This window comes from Acanthochromis polyacanthus, chromosome 24 (assembly GCF_021347895.1).
Source record: "Acanthochromis polyacanthus isolate Apoly-LR-REF ecotype Palm Island chromosome 24, KAUST_Apoly_ChrSc, whole genome shotgun sequence".
Classification (NCBI taxonomy): Eukaryota; Metazoa; Chordata; class Actinopteri; family Pomacentridae; genus Acanthochromis; species Acanthochromis polyacanthus.
The window spans coordinates 3,383,896-3,404,651 of NC_067136.1; the positions used below are offsets into that span (position 1 = coordinate 3,383,896).

General features: G+C 39.3%; 1 protein-coding gene across 1 annotated transcript in view; it reads right to left on the minus strand.

Moving 5' to 3' along the window:
* Positions 1–1,958: 1,958 nt before the first annotated feature.
* rbm46 (RNA binding motif protein 46) overlaps positions 1,959–20,756 on the minus strand; it is a 35,821-nt gene continuing 17,023 nt past the window's right edge. The window contains exons 7-9 of the mRNA XM_051944772.1: positions 17,138–17,337; positions 14,471–14,573; positions 1,959–2,194 (exon numbers count right to left, since the gene is read on the minus strand). Coding sequence (XP_051800732.1) covers positions 1,959–2,194; positions 14,471–14,573; positions 17,138–17,337 — 539 coding nt within the window. The remainder of the gene's footprint in view (positions 2,195–14,470; positions 14,574–17,137; positions 17,338–20,756) is intronic.

Below are 20,756 nucleotides of genomic sequence, written 5' to 3' on the forward strand. Positions count from 1 at the left end.
CTTATCGGAGGCGACAGAGGAGAAGAAGTTAAACAACGTCCCGCTCTTCCTCCCTCGCCTCGAACCCAAGATAAAAACACAAACCAGGGTTACAGAAACACTGCGATAGCAAACCTATAGTCATAATGAAGACGGTCCTGATCGCTCTTCTCCTCTTCAGAGTTCTGCCGGCTCTCCACGACCTCCAACGGAATCCGCTGGGTCACATGGAAACACAATTACAGAGCGTCAGGCGGTAAAAACACAACCAGCACAGCCAGAAAACAAGTGGAAATCAACACAAACTGATTAGAATGTCTGCTGTAATGTAAAAAACATCATGATCCCTCCTTAAAAACAGAAAAAAGGGCCTTAAATTGTTAAATTCACTCAATTATCGGTGCAATTGTTGTGAATTGTGCAATATCTCCATAAAAATTAACGATATAAATTACAAATGCATGAATTAAAATTTACGCATCGCCACCTTTAAAGTAGATTTAAACAACTTTTTAGAAAATAGCTGTTTATTTTCACATCTCATAAACTCATTTATCCCACAAAATAAACTCAAATCCATTCTTTTTAACTCTCTTTTAGCTCCGTTTTTGGTCTCCACCACCTCCTGAGGAAATTATCTGTTGGACAACAACCAAACAACCACAAAACAACAACAGAACAGAACCACAAAGATGACCAAAGACCACAAAATGACCAAGGAGACACAAAACAACAAAGAAACAACAACAAAAAACAAAAAAACTGCAAAGACACACAAAACGACCACAAAGAGACACAAAACCATGACGAGACATTAAACAACCACAAAGAGACACACAACAACCATGGAGACAAAACAACCATCAAAGACATAAAACTATCACAAAAAGACACAAAACCATGACGAGACACTAAACAACCACAGAGAGACAGAAAACAACCACAAAAAGACACAAAACAACCACAGAGAGACACAAACAAGCACAAAGAGACACAAAACAAGCACAGAGAGACACAAAGCAAGCACAAAAAGACACAAAACAACCACAGAGACACAAAACAAGCACAAAAAGATACAAAACAAGCACAAAAAGATACAAAACAAGCACAAAAAGATACAAAACAAGCACAAAAAGACACAAAACAAGCACAGAGAGACACAAAACAAGCACAAAAAGACACAAAAGACACAAAACAACCACAGAGAGACACAAAACAAGCACAAAAAGACACAAAACAACCACAGAGATACACAAAACAAGCACAAAAAGACACAAAACAAGCACAAAAAGACAAAACAACCACAGAGATACACAAAACAACCACAGAGATACACAAAACAAGCACAGAGATACACAAAACAAGCACAAAAAGACACAAAACAAGCACAAAAAGACACAAAACAAGCACAGAGAGACAGAAAACAACCACAAAAAGACAAAACAACCAGAGAGACACAAAACAAGCACAAAAAGACACAAAACAACCACAGAGTCACAAAACAAGAACAAAAAGGCACAGAACAACCACAAAGAGACACAAAACAAACACAAAAAGACATAAAACTATCACAAAAAGGCACAAAACAACCACAAAGACAGACAAAACAACCACACAGAGGAAGCTGTAAAGTGAAACATTAGGGAATTCCAGCTGTAAATAAAGGTGTGAACATATTTGAACACTTTGCAGCTACAAATGTGATATAAAAATGTGAAAACGTGGTTTAAACGCGACTTTTATTTTTTAATCCCAGTTGTTTTCTTCCTGTTAACTGCATTGAAAACCATTTGATGAGCTTTTGTGATGTAGATGTGATGGCGTTTTTGTTACTAAACAGGCCTATTGTGTTAACACATATAAATAACATCCAACCTAGTAAGATCAACATAAGAACAACCAGGTGGCTAAAAAACATCACTGAATAAACTTTTGGGGTCTTTTCATGAAAAACGGGTGGACATTTCAGCGTCTCACCGTCAGTAGAAGGGAGACGTTGGGCTGATGTAGAGCCTCTGGGTCTGGGAGGAGGTGGGCAACGAAGGGATGGGGAACGGAGACGGAGGAGGAGGAGGAGGAGCAGGGAGGCAGGAGGAGAAGGCTCTTCCTCCACAGGTCAGAACTCCTGGCCTGGAGACAGGCGGTGGAGACATGACCAGAGGAGAGGAAGGGCTGCTGGGAGATTCACAGGAAGCTGCACTCAGGAAGGACGAGTCTGGAGGGACGAGAACACTTCAATATTATTTCAAAATAAGCAGCGACAATAAACATTAAAACAGCTGCAGCTTAAGGTGATGAAGATCCACACATGCAGCTTGTTGAAATATAAAACTAGAAGAACAGCTTATGGTGGAAACGGTGAAGGAACAGGAGGTAAAGCGGATTCTCTACAGGATCACTCGTGTATTTTTTATGTTTTTCTTCAATGTGGTTCATTTTCACTGCAGCATACAGTCCTGCAGCTCTACGGAAACAGAACAACATGAAGGAGAGAAGATTTGTTGTTTTATGTCCCAACAGAATGGAAGGAGCTGTGAGATACAACCTCATGGGTTCAAAAGTAAACAGACGAACAAGGAGACGCATGTTTAACTCCTCAGTGAAGCACGTTTTATTTCTAAAAATGCCAGAAATGTTTGTCAGAAGCAGAAACTGTAAAAACTGAAATATTTGTCAGGTTTTCTCTAGAAACACTCGCACATGACGAGCAGCTCAGTCAGGAAAAACGACCAAATCTGAGCTTGAAACAGCTCTGGGTCATTCCTACTATTCGGTGCCATTTGAGTCCCCATGACAGAGTATTGCATATTTTTGGTAAAAATGTCCTAATACGAATTTTCAAAAGCCTGGCTTATATGGTTAACAGTTCTCTACCATAATATACAATGATATGTATGCAGGAATATTTCAATTTTAAACAATTACCCTTATTTTTGGATAAGTAGGCCAAATTCCCATGTCCCAAATCATGTTTGCTCAATTAAAAATACATATAAAAGTAATAGTAATAAAATAAACCCAACACTTTTCACTATTGTTGCACAGCTTTGTTTATAATCTACCTCCCCAAATGTTATTTTTTGTTATTTATACATTTTTACTGCTTAAAATATTCAACATATGTTGTGTCCCTGAGTCAACTGTCCACCCTGTTACTTTGATACAAAGATCTCTGCACACGCCCCCCCAATACATCATCTAGTCACTTGACACAGGAAGTGGCTTACACTTTTGGAGGGAAAATCAAACTAATGGAAGCAAAGTAAGTACCTCTCTTTAAACAACCTTTTTTTAAAGTATTTTAGAATGCTTGACTGACGTGTTAAAGCATAACATGTCCACCCTGTTACCCTGTTTTATAGCAGGAAATTATAGTTTTTGGTAATTTCAAAAATATGGTTAATAAATATGTTAAAAATCTTCCTTGGTTGTCATTAAGTGCTATCTTGTTTTTCATCACATTAGCAGTAAGGGACAGCTTTAGCATTAAATGTCCCCCCTGTTACCGTTTTGTAGAGTAACAGGGTGGACACACAGTAACAGGGTGGACACACAGTAACAGGGTGGACACACAGTAACAGGGCGGACACACAGTAACAGGGCGGACACACAGTAACAGGGCGGACACACAGTAACAGGGCGGACACACAGTAACAGGGCGGACACACAGTAACAGGGGGGACACACAGTAACACAGTGGACACACAGTAACAGGGGGGACACACAGTAACAGGGCGGACACACAGTAACAGGGTGGACACACAGTAACAGGGTGGACACACAGTAACAGGGTGGACACACAGTAACAGGGTGGACACACAGTAACAGGGCGGACACACAGTAACAGGGTGGACACACAGTAACAGGGCGGACATAACAGAAGTGGATAAACATCTTTCTTCAGCATATGTTGTCTTCTATTATTATTTTTGGTTATAAATTGATTATTTTATTTTTATTTTTAGTTATTGAATGAATTTCCTATTTTAAATTATTGAATGAATTTCTAATTGTTAATGAATTATTGTTCAGTGAATTCGTATGTAAAGCTGATGCTAATGACGTTTTTGATGTTTTTCATATGATTAGTTAATGATATTTTTATTTACTTGCTGGAAGTATTTTTAAAAAAAATAATTTTAATGTTCATGTAAAGGTTAAATAAATCTACTTTTTTAAATAAAATTTTGTTCACAAATATTAGGTCCATTCTGTGACATCTTGTCCACCCTGTTACTCGTCTGTCCACCCTGTTACCTTATTAGTTTTTGATGAGAATTAGATAAAAAGTCTGAAATATTTAGCATGTCTTCGTGTTTACTTGCAGTTTCTAATTAGTATAATGAAATCACTAAAAAAAAAATAAAGGTAGATTCCATTGAAATTATCTTAAAATTGAAAAGAAATGTGTTCAAATTGTGTTGTGCCTTACAATAGAGCACATTTTTTGTACATATACTTCTTTGTTAATATTTCTCAAAACAGATATTTCAAGGGTAAATTAAGGGGCATTTTAGCTCTTACTAAATGTAATTATTATAGCTAGAGTGGTTTGGAAACATAGTGTAATAGATGTGAGAATGTCCCGTAACAGGGTGGACATTTGCCGTCTGTCACATGCAAAGACTTTGGTAAAAATATTAGATTATTGATATCCTGAGCTGGACCAATATAGTTTTCTTATAGTTTGATAAGTAATCCTTCAGATAAAAGACGAAAAAATTGGAAATTTTAACATTTTTTTAATAGATTAAACGAGGCCGAAATGGCACCGAATAGTAGGAATGACCCCTCTACATTCTTCTGTCTCATTTAAGAATTCACAAAAAATAAACCATTTACGACAAATTATGTTAAAATGAATAAGTAAACGAAAATTCTCGAGCTCCTCATGCAGATGCTGGAAACAGATATGTTCTCTACATGCTAGTTCTGTTGTTGTTTGTCTTATTTTTTTTTCACTTCATGTTTAATTTGTTTTGGTTTTGTTGTCCTTTTCTGTTTCATTTTGTGCTGTGTTTACCATTTCTGTTACTGTTTTTTGCTGTTTTATGTGGATGTTTGTGCAGTTTTTTTCATCTGGTGCCTAATTTTGGTCATTTTCTCGTGTCTCATTTTGGGTTTCATTTGCCATTTTGTGTCACTGCCTTGTTTATTGCTGGCTCATTTTGTTTTCTTGTCTAGTTGTCCTTTTGTATCTCAGTCTGTCTCATTCTGTCATTTTGGGTTTTTTGGTGCCATGTTTTTTTATGTAGTTTTTTTTGTCTTTCTGCATCTCATTTGGCTCATTTTGTGTCTCAGTTCTGTTGTTTTATCTCCTCATACTACAGGTATTTATCCATTTCCATGTTTCCTCTCTGCTCTGCTCATCATCTGTAGAAAGATGCTTCACCATGATGAATGCATCTCCAAAAGCTTGCTCCTCTGTTCACTGTTGTAGAGCCATGCTGCATTTATTTTGTCCATCCAGTAGCTTTGACTTTCCTCTCATGATCATTTTGTACAAGCTTTGTGTCTCGTTGGTGATTTTGTCCTGCTTTTGCATTTGTTTTTGTCTGTTTTTGGTCATTTGTTGTCTTATTTTTCTCACTTTGTCTCCACATATTGATCTGTTTCCTCTGCTCATCGTCAGTAGAAATTTGTTTCACCATGCTGAATGGATCTTCCAACAACTTGCTCCTCTGTTCAGTTTCTGAGTCATGCTGCATTTATTTGATTCATCCAGTATGTTGGATTTTCTTGACGTCTCCTTTCTGTTCCACAGAAACCCTGCTGTCTCTTTGTTTTTGCCCTTTTGTGAGTGTGTTATTTCTTTTTGGTCCCATTTTCACATTTTTGTGTCTCGTTTTTTAAAAGGAAAGAATTTGAAACTCAGATTTCTTTGTTTTTACCGACAGCAGATCATAAGGGATTCGTTCAAAGACGGTCACAAGGTCGAAAATCTCAGTTGTTTCTGTTTTACGGTTTCTGGCTGATAAACTGTGGATCTTTTTGATTGATTTTCATTAATGAAAACACACCTTTCAAAGCCAAATGGTGTGTTTTAGGGTTCCAACAACCCAAAGTTTGAACATAGGGAGTAGAACAATAAAGGCGAAATGAACAACTACTAATATTTAAGGTATCCTGCTTTATATAAGCCATTAAGCAAATAAAGTGGAAAAAACCTGCTGGTTCAGTACTGACTATAAAGATTTCAGATTCAGAAAACTTTATTTGTCCCTGGAGGGGCAATTAAAAAGACACGTAGAGCAGACAGTGCACCAACAACATAGCAAAGAAATGGACTGGTGGATTTTTGGACTAAAGGTAATAAAACAGCAGCAACAACAGAAATAATTCTAATATTTGGACTTTAACTGAACATAAAGAGCCCATTAGCGTCTACTTGTGATGCTTCATCGCTAATTAGCTGTTCTTAAAGGACTGAACCAGGTCCAACCTAAAACTAAATAATCAGCTCCTCGTTGGCAGGAAACACCAAGACAACGTTACAGATTCAATTAGGGAGGAAGAATCGCCTCCGCTGACAGCTAATTCCAGAGCTCCTCAGAGATTCCTAAACTAATTTAAGTCTCTGATCGTGTTAGTAAGTTACCGCGTGGATGGTGATGGGGTCGGCCTTCTGTCAAAACAAATGGTGGTTTGTTCAGGATAAAAGATGCCTTTGTTCTGAATGAATGTTCCTGTTCTGAAGGTTTGAAGGGTTTCACGGATGCTTTCTCCGATGTGTACCACTTAATAACCCTGTCAACACTGATTTAAAGACACTTTTGTTTCTGCGGTGTTCTTCGAGTTAAATGTAGGACCTTTGGATTGCCGCGTAGACTGCGGTACACGGGGAAATCCAAAAGTGACGTCAAACAATCACCAGCATGTCAACGTGTGGTTTCCACGGCGATCAGAGGAGGCCCTGCGGCTACCATCCAGAGAAGAAACAGCACTTTTAACAGTGGAAATGTTGTCACAGTCTCCAAAACTGGAGAAGGGTCAGGGTCCATGCATTTGGTTGTGTAACGTGAAATCTTGGTTTCGTTTTGAAAGGTATGTTTTCTTTACAAAACACATTCCCACTGTTATGAACACACCAGTATCTCTTTTTCCCAGGACAAATATGCCACTCAAGAAGCCAGAAAAACTGACAAAATCCACTAAACAGCCTTCAGCTACTGAAAAGGAAAAAGAAGCAACAACTTCCAAAAGCTGTTGGAGGCTCTAAAAGTCTGCAGCTTGTCCAGAATCTGAACAACTTCGCACACGAGACAAACGTTGAAGATGTCAAGTTCAGTCAACAATCAGCCTGGAACAATGACGAGCCCGAAAATCAGAAATACTGTATTGATCCCTGAAGGGTTACGTGTATAGAAATGATACATGACAAAAACGTGTTTGTTTTTCATAAAACTATGTGAACGTGTGGCTGAATCTGCCTTGGTCTGTAGTAGTGTTAGAAAAACAACCCATGCATTTAAGGGTCAAATAGCGCTTTTAATCAGTATTAGTTAGAGTAAAAAAAAAAACAATCAATAAACCACAGGTCTGAGACGAACACATAAAGAAGAGTTCAAGCAGAAGATTTGTGTGAGGAGGAAGGAGCCACATTTTGCATTTTCTGGGTTGAGCTCTGACTAGCAGAGATATTCGCCTCCCTGTGGAGCTGCGAGGGCAATAAAAAATGGATGAAGTATAAGAGAATTTGATTAAAAGCGTCCACCACAGGGTGGACTTCCAGTAGCCAGGTCGCTCCCAGCCTTAATCTTCAAAATAACACTGAAAAACATTTTAATTGCGTTTGTTTGGCAGCTGGACGGTGCTTCACACCAGAGGGAAACAAACCTGCTTTCTGCAGATCAATTAAGTAAACTCTGAATCACATTTCAGCCCCTTCGTGCTCTGAAGTGACCCATTTTCTGACTCCTTCTCTTTCCTTTTCACGCTGTGTCAAGACTACTTCATGTCCCACTTCTAACAGCATGGATGCTGAATTAATGCTGCACTTAAGCTCCTTCCCACAAGAGATGTGTTCAGTAAAACCTCGAGTTCTACTGTATTTTAAAGGGATGAACTTCAGGACGGGAATCTGAGGGACACAGCTGCTGTGGTAAGCAGGCAGACTGAGGATTTTCAACCAGAACGGTTGTCATTTGTGTTGCAGGATGAAGGCAGTCCCAACAGCGCAGGCTTTTTGGGAAACATCCTGAAATTAAAAAATTTCAAAGGTTCAGTTTCCCAGCGTGTCTGCTGTCAAAAGCAGTGAGCTACATTTCAAAGTCTCTCTTTTCTGAAAATTAACATAAATATAAAATTTGAGTAGATGTAAAATGTGAAATTCCTGCACAGAAGATGGATCAACAAAACAGAAGCACGAATACAGTTTATAGGGCCAAATTTGAACCCCTGACTACTAGTACCAAGAAAGACTATGAACATGTAGGACAGAAATAGAAGTGGTGTTATGCCATTTAATTGTTTCATCAGTTATTTGTCTATAAAAACTAAATTAATAGTTGAGAAAAATGATGGCCCCAAGAATCACTCCATCCCTACCCACTGTTAAACATGGTGGTGGCAGCATCATGACGTGAAGCATGGCAGTAGCAGCATCATGATGTGAAGCACGGTGGTGGCAGCATCATGATGTGAAGCACGGTGGTCGCAGTATCATGACATGAAGCATGGTGGTGGCACCATCATGATGTGAAGCATGGCGGTGGCAGCATCATGATGTGAAGCATGGCGGTAGCAGCATCATGATGTGAAGCACGGTGGTGGCAGCATCATGATGTGAAGCACGGTGGTCGCAGTATCATGACGTGAAGCATGGTGGTGGCACCATCATGATGTGAAGCATGGTGGTGGCAGCATCATGATGTGAAGCACGGTGGTCGCAGCATCATGACGTGAAGCATGGAGGTGGCACCATCATGACGTGAAGCATGGTGGTGGCACCATCATGATGTGAAGCATGGTGGTGGCACCATCATGATGTGAAGCATGGTGGTGGCACCATCATGATGTGAAGCGTGGTGGTGGCAGCATCATGGTGTGAAGCCTGGTGGTGGCACCATCATGATGTGAAGCGTGGTGGTGGCAGCATCATGACGTGAAGCGTGGTGGTGGCAGCATCATGACGTGAAGCGTGGTGGTGGCACCATCATGACGTGAAGCGTGGTGGTGGCAGCATCATGACGTGAAGCGTGGTGGTGGCAGCATCATGACGTGAAGCGTGGTGGTGGCAGCATCATGACGTGAAGCGTGGTGGTGGCAGCATCATGATGTGAAGCATAGTGGTGGCAGCATCATGACGTGAAGCATGGTGGTGGCAGCATCATGACGTGAAGCATAGTGGTGGCAGCATCATGACGTGAAGCATGGTGGTGGCAGCATCATGACGTGAAGCATGGTGGTGGCAGCATCATGACGGGAATCGTGGTGGTGGCAGCATCATGATGTGAAGCATAGTGGTGGCAGCGTCATGACGTGAAGCATGGTGGTGGCACCATCATGATGTGGTGGCACCATCATGATGTGAAGCATGGTGGTGGCACCATCATGATGTGAAGCATGGTGGTGGCAGCATCATGATGTGAAGCACAGAGGCGGTAACCCTCTCAGGGGTCGTTTTATATTGTATTTAAAATCGGTCCAAATATTCCAAAAATGGTTTTCCGGTTGATAAAAATGCGAGTTTGGCATTGAAGACAAGAAAAATACAGCGAAAAAGACGTGATTTCAGATTCACTTTGTCAGAAGCTTCTTTTCTGTCCTCTATGAGACTGCGGTGTCTAAAGGTGAAAAACAGTCAAACATCTTTCAGGAAAGACGGCGTGAAATCGGTTATTCTCTTGTGGCGTTGCTCACTCAGCCTGCCAGCTGCTGCAAACATCTACTTTGTCGTTCTCACAGCACAGATTAAGCATTTCATTAACCATTCGTAGTCAATTTGTTCGTGGCATCGACGCTTTTCTGCCAGAAATCTGTCAGCTTTTGTAGTGAGCGGGACTCCTCAAAGCTCCGACATGTTGTTCTGTTGGCAGCAGCGGGGATTCAATTAACTCGGAGGGAAGCTCCAGGTGGACTGAATTCAGATTCCACAGCATCATAAGCTGCCAAACATTTCCTGTCTCTTCCTCTGGAAATGGAGTTTTCCTTCGGCTTCAGGTGACCCAGTATTAAATTAGGCTGTGGCCTCTTTAGGGTCCTGAACTGCCAATCAGCAGCTCATCTGAACTGGTTCTAATCAAAGTTTAATTTCCTCTATCTGCAAAATGCCAATTGAAAACATTAGAAAACAATAATGTGAATAAATGAAAAAGTGAGCTGCTGAGGTTCCAGGCTGCTGAAATAAGTCCAGCTCTGAGGTCTGTCGTCTGAATACTAATAAAGTGTGTCAACCTCGTTCCTGAGCTTCAGATTATTATCGTCTCATAAAAAATGTGATTAAAACTGAAAGCACTTTTGATTTGTGATGCAATGTGAGCTCGGTTCAGTCTCTGCAGTGGCGAGATCCAAATGAATGCGACTATCTTCACCGCCGTTTGGAGATAAGACCTCATTCTGCTGGTATGTTTGCTTACATGGTGGAGGCGACATTTCTTATTTTCTCTGGGGACCAGGAACCTCTGATTGTTGCAGCTACTCCAGCTGTCGGGTGATATTTGTGAGTTTGTACAGAGATGATCTCTGAACTGGTGCTGAATAGACTTAGCTTTACATCATCGTTTTAACCCTCTCAGTCCCTGGGGTTGAAAAGGCTCCAAAATAACACCGATTATCAGGCAAAAAATACCATTTTAACTTTCCACGGGTCCTTGAATCATTCATGTGTTATGTGCAGAAAGAATGGTGAAATGTTCATCAAAATGACTTCATTCTATGTCTCAAAAACAAACTGTTTGCATCAGATCCTGTTAAAAGATGAATAAAAACCTGAGCTTTTCAGCAAAGCCAAGTCTTAAAGGCCGATACAGAAAGAAGTGTTGGAGATGAACTGTAGGCAGTGTGCAATGCTACTGGAGGAACCAAATAAACGCAGCATGAAAAACAGTGAACAGAGGAGTTGTTGGAGATGCATTCAGCATGGTGATACACCTTTCTACAGCCGATGAGCAGAGTAGAGAGGAAAAGTCTGGAAACATGGAAATAGTTAAATATCTGTAGGATGTGGAGACAAAATGACAGAAATGAGACAAAATGACAAACGCTAGACAAAAAAATGACACAAAATGTCAAAGATTTTACAAAAATTGACACAAAATGGCAAATGAGACAGAATGACAAAATAGACACAAAAACGACCGAAATTAGAAAAAAAACAATGAAAAAAAGGGCAAAAAGTGAAATAAAGCAGACAAAAATTACCCAAACTTGACGCAAAACCGACAAAATGAGACACAAATTGACAGAAAAACAAAAAAGATCAAATGATACAAAACAAAAGACATAACGACAAAAAACACGACAACATGAGAAATAAAGAAGATAAAATGAACAAACTGACCCAAATTAGACACAAAATGAGACATAAAACAACAGAAATTAAACGCAAAATGACAAAAATTAGACATAAAATTACTACAATGACTAAAGGAGAAATGACACGAAGCGAGACAAGAAATAAAGATAAAACGACAAAAACAGAATAAAATTGACACAAAATGACAGAAATGAGATGAAATGACAAAAATGAGACACAAAATGAGAAATGACTAAATGAAAAACAACACAGTGAGACGGAAAAAAATGACAAAATGACAGGGAAAAAAAAGACACAAAATGACAAAAAAACAAGACAAAGGGATACAAAATGGCAAACGATGCAAAACGACAAAAATAAGAAACAAAATGACAGAAATGACTAAATGAAAAACGACACAAAGTGACACAGGAAATGATAAAAAAACTAGGCAAAAAATTACACAAATGAGCAATGAAAAAAAACATGAAACAATGCGACAAAATGCCAAAAAAAATGTCAGAAACAAGACGAGAACGAGATAGAAACAGTGAAGAGAGGAGCAAGCTGTTGGACATACATTCAGCTGGTTTTTCAATGGAAAGAAATGTGTGGCTACTTGGACAATGTACATGTTTTCCATTGAGGTTTTAGACTTTGTGCTGCAATGAAAAATGAGCTTGAACGTTAAACTGTGGAAACCCTGAAAGAAAATGTCCTGATAAACCATCTACTCTGACAGAATAACTCATCTAATCTGCATTCTGTTGAGCAATTCTGTTCTTGGCTAGAAAGGAGACTTCCCTCAGAGCTGTGGAGTCGAATTATCAGCCAAAAAACCCCGACTGTTCCCGGCTTCATCGCTGTGAAACGCTCCGCCGACTACACGCCTGCAGTAAGCGTGTTTCAGCCAGCAGAGCCAAGCAACATGGAGCAGCAGGTCTTCATATTCATGCTTTAACCACCGCTGAAGGCCAACTTTCTAAAACGCTGTCTGGCTAAGAGGAGGGATAATAACGTCCACGACGCTTTGAGGAACAACAAACTGAATGTGTGTGACCCCAGCGATGCATTAAAGCACATTAAGGTCCATTAAAGCTCTGAAACTCCCTTCAGTCTGATCCACACTGAGCTTCTAGTGTTTTACTCAAAAACCCCATTTCTCCAGATACGTCCTCAACACATAATGACAGAGCAGAGAGCAGCTGTGAAACCAACACAAACACCACTTTAAAGGTCCCGTACGGTGGAAATACCTTTAAGAATGTGTTTCTGGAGGTCCTAAAAACATGGAGGTGGAGATTAAAAGCTGTTCAGATAGGAAGACGCTTACTTCTGTCATTATGAACTAGACTAGTCAGACTCCAGATTTACAGTCACAATTTATGATCTTTACATCTCTTCTGGTCTCTGTGGTCGTTTGTGTCTCTTTGTGGTCATTTTCTATCTCTTTGTGGCCATTTTGTGTCTCTCCGTGGTCATTTTCAGTCTCGTCGTGGTTGTTTTGTTTTTTTGTGGTCATTTTATGTCTGTTTGTGGTCATTTTGCGTCTCTGTGGTCGTTTTCTGTCTCTGTAGTCGTTTTGTCTTTTTTGTGGTCATTTTGTGTCTCTTTGTGGTCGTATTGTGTCTCTTTGTGGTCGTTTTGTGTCTCTTTGTGGTCATTTTGTGTCTCTTTGTGGTCATTTTGTCTTTTTTGTGGTCATTTTGTCTTTTTTGTGGTCGTTTTGTGTCTCTTTGTGGCCGTTTTGTGTCTCTGTGGTCGTTTTGTGTCTCTTTGTGGCCGTTTTGTGTCTCTTTCTGGTCGTTTTGTCTTTTTTGTGGTCATTTTGTGTCTCTTTGTGGTCATTTTATGTCTCTTTGTGGCCATTTTCAGTCTCTTTGTGGCCATTTTGTGTCTGTCATTTTTTGTTTCTTTAGGGTCATCTATGTCCTTGTGGTCGTTTTGTGTCTCTTAGCAGCCATTTTATATCTCTTTGTGGTAGTTTTCTGTCTATATGCAGTGGTTTTCTGTCTCTTTACGGTCATATTGCATCTCACTTTTGTCCTCTTCTGTCTTGTTAGAGTCATTTTTGTTTCTTTATGGTTATCTTGCATCTCTCTGTTGTCCTTTTCTGTCTTGTTATAATCATTTTTGTTTCTTTGTGGTCCTTGTATCCGTCTTTATGATCATTTCTGTCTCTTTATTGTCATCATTTGTCTATGGCAATTTTTAGTCTCTTTTGGTCATTTTGCATCTCTGTATGTTCGTTTTCTGTCTCTTCATGGTCATTTTGCATCTCTGTATGTTCGTTTTCTGTCTCTTCATGGTCATTTTGCATCTCTTTATGTTCGTTTTCTGTCTCTTCATGGTCATTTTGCATCTTTATGTTCGTTTTCTGTCTCTTCATGGTCATTTTGCATCTCTTTATGTTCGTTTTCTGTCTCTTCATGGTCATTTTGCATCTCTTTATGTTCGTTTTCTGTCTCTTCATGGTCATTTTGCATCTCTTTATGTTCGTTTTCTGTCTCTTCATGGTCATTTTGCATCTCTTTATGGTCGTTCTCTGTCTCTTCATGGTCATTTTGCATCTCTTTATGGTCGTTCTCTGCCTCTTTGCGGCCGTGTTGAGTCTCTTTGTGGTTGTTTCTCTGTGTCTTTATGGTCATTGCCGTCTCTTGGTGGTCATTAATGCTCTATGTGGCTGCTTTCTGCCTCTTTGTTGTCATAAATGAGACAAAACGTGTCGATTTTGTATTTGTTTTTGTGTTTGATGGGAAAATTCTATTATGCATCCACGCTTTGGAACCTTGCAAGCAAACTAATCCGCTTTCACTCCAGATTTAAAATGTAAAATTCTGTGTCGGTTTGTTTAACCTCATATGAAGCCTCACAGCACCATACCTAACGAACCCTGTGGATTTACATGACGGCACGTTTACACATGCACCCAGTAAATCCCAGCCCAGGTCTCATTACATATCGACATGTGTGGCGTCTTAGCACATGCTAAGCTGGATTTATGCCTTGGCGTGTTGTGTGAATGTTGAACAGTACCCAGGTTCCACAGCGTGGTCTGAGCAGCCAGCTCTTTGGCATCGTCCAGCAGCACACACAGCTTGTCGGGCATGTAGGTGCTCCGTGTGGACGGCATCACCACCTGGACAGACAGACAGACACACAAGCAGCTTTGGCCTCCTGACTCTGGGTATTTGTAGGGATCAATCAAGCAAACGTGGATGTGTTTGTTTGTTCGTTCTGTTGCTTCTGTGCTGTTTGCTTTTCTGTGACTGCGGTGAGTTTCCCTGAGAGAAATGTCAAGTGTTGAATTGTGGTCGTTTAATTGTGTGTTTGTAGTCGTGTTTTGTCCATATATGTTAGTTTGACATCTCTTCATTGACTGTTTTTTATGTTTTTGCGATCGCTTTATGTCTCTTTGTGGCTATTTTTTTATGTTTTAGTGGTCATTTTGTTTCCATTTGTGGTCATTTTGTTTCCATTTGTGGTCGTTTTGTGTCTCTTTGTGGTCATTTTGTTTCTATTTGTGGTCATTTTGTGTCTCTTTGTGGTTGTTTTGTGTCTCTTTGTGGTCGTTTTGTTTCTATTTGTGGTCATTTTGTGTCTCTTTGTGGTTGTTTTGTGTCTCTTTGTGGTCGTTTTGTGTTTGTTCGTGACCATTTTGTTACTGTTTATGGTCATTTTGTGTCTATTTGTGGTCGTTTTGTGTGTCCTTATGGTCATTTTGTGTGCCCTTGTGGTCGTTTTGTGTCTCTTTGTGCTCATTTTGTGTCTCTTTGTGCTCGTTTTGTGTCTCCTTGTGGTCGTTTTGTGTCTCCTTGTGGTCGTTTTGTGTCTCCTTGTGGTCGTTTTGTGTCTATTTGTGGTCGTTTTGTGTCTCCTTGTGGTCGTTTTGTGTCACCTTGTGGTCGTTTTGTGTCACCTTGTGGTCGTTTTGTGTCTCTTTGTGGTTGTTTTGTGTCTCTTTGTGGTTATTTTGCATCTATTTGTGGTTGTTTGTACAGATTTAATGAAGGGCTGGAACACGGCGATGCTGGCCAACAGTGAGGAAAAAGATTGTTTATAAAAGAGTGAAACTACTGAATGGAGAAAGCTGTAATACGTGAAGGGTTTATGAGAGCAGTGGTCCTGACATTTAGAAAGACAAAGACACACAGAGGGTCACATTAAAGTGCAGCCACAAAGCTGTTTCAGTACGCAGTAAAAGAGGAAAATGTCAGGGAAACCTTTGTGAACTCCATGAGCTGAATCCTGTGGACGTCATCCAGCGACAAGAGACTCTCATGACGAACAAAGTTTTATCACCACAAAACATCTGTCTCTGTTGTTGCTTCATTTCACTTTGTGGTGTGTTTTTGTGTTCATTTTGAATTTCTTTGGGGGTTTTTTGCATTGTTTTGCATCTCTTTGCGATGGTTTTATGTCTCTTTGTGATCATTTTATTTTGGTTTGTGGTCATGTGTTGTGTATTTGCAGTAGTTGATATGTTTTTTGCATCTATCAGCAATCATTTTAAGTCTCTTGTTGGTTGTATTGTGTCTTTTGTGGTCGTATTGCGTCTATGATAGTTCAATTTTTCTTTATGGTAATTTTTTGCATTTTGTGATAGTTTTGAGTCTCATAGTGGTCATTTAAAATGTTTTTACGTCTTTTTGTGTCTCTTAGCAATCGTTTTATGTCTCCTTTTGGTCGTATTGTGTTACGTTGTGATCGTTTTATTTTTCTCTGTGGAATTTGTGTTTTTCAAGTAGTCTAATGTCTCTCTGCAGTAGTTTTGCGTGTCTTTGCGGTCATTTTTCTGTCTGTTTGCAATTGTTTTGTGTTACTATCATTTTTTACTTTCTGGTCATTTTTTGTGTTTCTGTGGTAGTTTTGCTTCTCTTTGTTATCATTTGATATGTTTTTTGCGTCTTTTTGCATCTCTTTGCAATTGTTTTATATCTCCTTGCAGTCGTGTTGTGTCTGTGTTGTAGTTTTGCATATCTTTGTGGCCATTTTCTGTCTTTTTGCAATCACTTTGTGTCTATTTTTGTCTCTGCAATGGTTTCATGTTTCTTATTTGTTGTTTTGTGTCTCTGTCATTGTTTTACGTTGGGTCACTGTCGTTTTTTTGTGATTTTGGAGTAGCTTTGTGTCTCTGTGGTCGCTTGATGTGTTTTTTGCATCTCTTTGCAGTTGTGTTGTGTCTCTCTGTGGTCATTTCATGTCTTTTTGCGATCATTTTGTGTCGTTTAAATTTTTCTTTTAGGTCATTTCTCAGTGTTTTTGTGATAGATTTGTGTCTCTGTGATCGTAATGTGTGTTGTTGAGACAGTTTTTTTCCCTTTATGGTAATTTCTTTGTGTTTTCATCAAAGTTTTGCCTCTTTTTGCACTCGTTCTGCGTCTATTTGGTTGCATTGGGTCTCTTTGTGATAGTTTTTGTTTTCTTCATCATTTTATGTGTTTTTTGCATCCTCTTGCGTCTCCGCAATCATTTTATGACTCTTTTTGGTTGTATTGTGTGTCTGTGATAATTTCTTTTTTACTTTCTGGTCATTTTTTTGTGTTTCTGTAGTAGTTTTGTGTCTCTCTGTGGTAGTTTTGCGTGTTTTGCAATCGTTTTGTGTGTCTCTGTGGTCGTATTGTGTCTCTATAGTACCTCTCCATACATAGGGATGTGAGGGGATCTTTGTGTTGTGGTACATTAGCAGCAGACTGTAAAGACCTTGTAGACCAGCAGCAGCTTCTCGTTCGGTCCAGGTGTGGCGTACAGGTGGTACTCGGGCGGGGACCAGTAGTTTTTGCGGCAGTAGAACTCCAGCAGGCTGACGGCAGAACCGATCTGACTCTGTTTGAGTGACAGCAGGGTGGCGGGAGAGAGGGGAGTCCCGGGCATCAGGGGGAACACACACCTGTCCAGGTCTTCTGATGGGACAAACACACAGAGGGTCACAGTTTCCTCTGTCCACTGTTCAATAAAGGTTATTCAAAGATGGTTGCATATCCACAGTGTTGACAGAAAGTGAGAACTAATTAGAAACCCACTGCACTGACTGCAAACAACATATTCTACTGGATTTATTTTATTCTGCAGTCATAGCTGGAAGAATTATTCAACTCTGAATGTTTTCAGTCGTGAAAATAAAGGCTTTGTACAACTATTTCCTGAAACAGAATCTCCAGAAGCATCACAAGGCTGCCACACATTTCCTTTGTTTTGTTTTTAACTGAGTTTAATTTAAGAGTACTTCAACAACTTCTCTGCTTCTCCCAAAAACAACTAACGAATGATTCTAAACACACAGCACATAGCAAACAGAAAGGAAGAAGCATAAATTCATGACTCTTACATTACTTGATGTTTCCGTTACGTTACTGAAGAGTTGTCATTCAGCAGTAGACTTGATTTTATGTTCAAAGTAGGAATGTTAATGTTTTGTGTCCGTGGTCATTTTGTGTGCGTTTCTCTGGTCAGTTTTGGGTATTTTGTGGTCATTTTGTTCGTTCTTTGTGGCCGTTTTGTGTGGGGTTTTTTTGGTCATTTTGTTTCTCTTTGCGGCCGTATTGCATCGCTCTATGGTCATTTTCTGTGTTTTTTTGGTCATTTTGATAGTGTTCTGTGTTTTTTTGGGATATTTCGTGTATTTTTGTGGCTGTTTTGTGTGTTTTTTGGTCATTTTGTGTGTTTATTCTGGTCATTTTCTGTGTTTTTTTGGTCATTTTGATAGTGTTCTGTGTTTTTTTGGGATATTTCGTGTATTTTTGTGGCTGTTTTGTGTGTTTTTTGGTCATTTTCTGCGTTTATTCTGGTCATTTTATGTGTTTTTGTGGTCATTTTGATAGTTTTGTGTGGGTTTTTTGTCATTTCATGTGTTTTTGAGTTTGTTTTGTGTCTTTTCGGTCATTTTGTGTCTCTGTGATCAGTTTGTGTGCTTTTTTTGGTCATTTTCTGTGTTTCTGTGGTCATTTTACATCGTTGCGGTCATTTTGCGTCTCTTTGTGGTCTTTTTTTATGTTTGTTGTTTTTTTTGTGTTTCTGCAGTCGCATTGTGTCTCTTTGCGGATATATTTCAGTCTTTTTGCATTATTTTTGGTTGTTTTGTGCCATTTTATGTGTCTTTCTCTAACAAACTATCAACTTTGTTTAGATTTAGAAGTCCAAACCAGGAAGGGAAATGATTAATTGCTAACTGACCAACAGCATTAATAACTAAAGCATTACTAACAGATTAACTAAAGCATAAATACAGTATTTTGAAATTAAAAGTTTCCATCCCCAGTTTACAACCAGATTCAGTCAAATATTTTTCAATAATAAGACACAGTTCTGTTGATGATAAACAAACAATCTACATAAGAACTAACAAATTAACATTAGACTTTATACAGTTTACTAAAGTTGTTTTTAAGGTTTTTTCCTCTGATGAACTTAGAATGCTTCTCTAACGGCTTAAAACTTTCCACTGACACTGAACTAAATTAAAAACAGCTCCAGAACTCAGAACTTGTGATTGAGACGGAGCTTCGGCCTCGACGGTTATCTCCTCATTAAAGCAGCAATCATGGAATATGACTGAGTCCGCTCGGCTCTATCTTCCCGACTTTACATCTCAATTATTGCCTCCCTAAATCTCCCTCCACATCTCCGTCCAGTAATAATAAGTCTAATTGCTTTCTATCAGCACAGTACCCTCAACTGCAGAAGAGGAAAAAAAAACAGCAATAAATAAATAAATAAGCTAAGAAACCACTGCAGTAAAAAAGAGAAGCTGCATGAAGTGTGGACAGGATCAATGGAACGTTATGCTAATTGTTGGGATATTCATTAGTACATACAGCTGTGTGAACAAGCTCAGTGCAGCTTGTTTGTGACGAATGGAAATGAAGGCAGCTTTGGTTCAACATATGGAACTAATTAAGCTTCCAGTTGTTGAGCAACGTATCGGCTTTGGGAAAAGCTTTACAGCACTTTGCCGTCACCATCAAATGACTGGCTTTAACATAACCGCCTGCTGTTTCTTCTATTTTAGTGTCTGAAATCTGTGGGGGAAAAAAAACCAAAACACAAAGAGAATTTTTAAAAACAGAGACACAAAAAAAAAAATCACTGCAGTGGTACACAGAATGACCAGAAAGAGACCGAGAGATGGAGAATGAACACAAACGGAACACAAAACAAAATAAAATATGCAAATTTAGTCGAAAAAACAAAACAAAACACCTTTTACATGATCAAAGAGACCAAGAAATGCAAAGTGGCTGCAAAGAGACAGAAATAAAAAGATGCAAAATAAATGCAAAACTGCCAGACAGACACACAAAATGACCAGAAAGAGAAATAAAACAAAATCTACCTTAATTTTCCAAAAGTCACATAACCATGGCAAGAAAACACACAGATAGAGATTAAAACTGATTATGAGAGAAACGAATTTCATACAAACACTTGCAAACAAATAGAAAAACGGATGCAAAAATACTCAAGACATGCAAAAATACAGCAAAGAGATGCAAACATACCACAAAGAGATGCAAAAACACAACAAAGAGTCACAAAAATACTGCAAAGAGATGCAAAAAACTGCAAAGAGACAACACTACCAAAAAGAGAAACCACAAAGACATGCAAAAATATGGCAAAGGGATGCAAAACTACAGCAAAGAGATGCAAAAATACAGAAAAGTGATGCAAAATACAGCAAAGAGATGCAAAAATACAGCAAAGACATTCAAAAATATGAAAAGTGACAGAGACAGGAGAAAATAACCAAATCAAAACGCTTTAATGTGCTGAAAACAGCAGCTTTTTATGTTGATTTAAACTGATAATGAAAAGATTCTTATTGGTTAAAGATCAGCAACAACTCCAGTCAACCCAGATTCTCTTTGGCTAAAAAAAACAAACAAACAACCCCTAAAATAACGTTCATTAATGACAGGAGAGACTCGTTTTCTGTGCAAACACTGAGCTGGCATTTTCAGACCCACACCAGTCGGAGCTCAGCTGGGAGCAGCTTCATTCTCAGGGCAGAAAAACCTCGTCTTCATTCTGAATCTCAAAGCAGACGTGTTTCTTCCACCAGGCATCTATTTTCCAGAGTGAGTCGTCTTCCCAGGAGTCTCTGCTCATCACCGCTTCATCACTCCACATCCACGTCTTTGTCTCGGTGTCATCTTCCCTCATAAATATTTCACAGCCCATTTGTGGGAGAGTTAACTCGACAAACTTTTCTCATTTTCACTAAATGTCCGCGGGCGTCGGAGGAAATTGGCAGTTTTTGCTTCGTCACCAGATAATTGTGTCGGCTGCATCGATGGAACGGGAGAGGCTTGATGAATGTGGT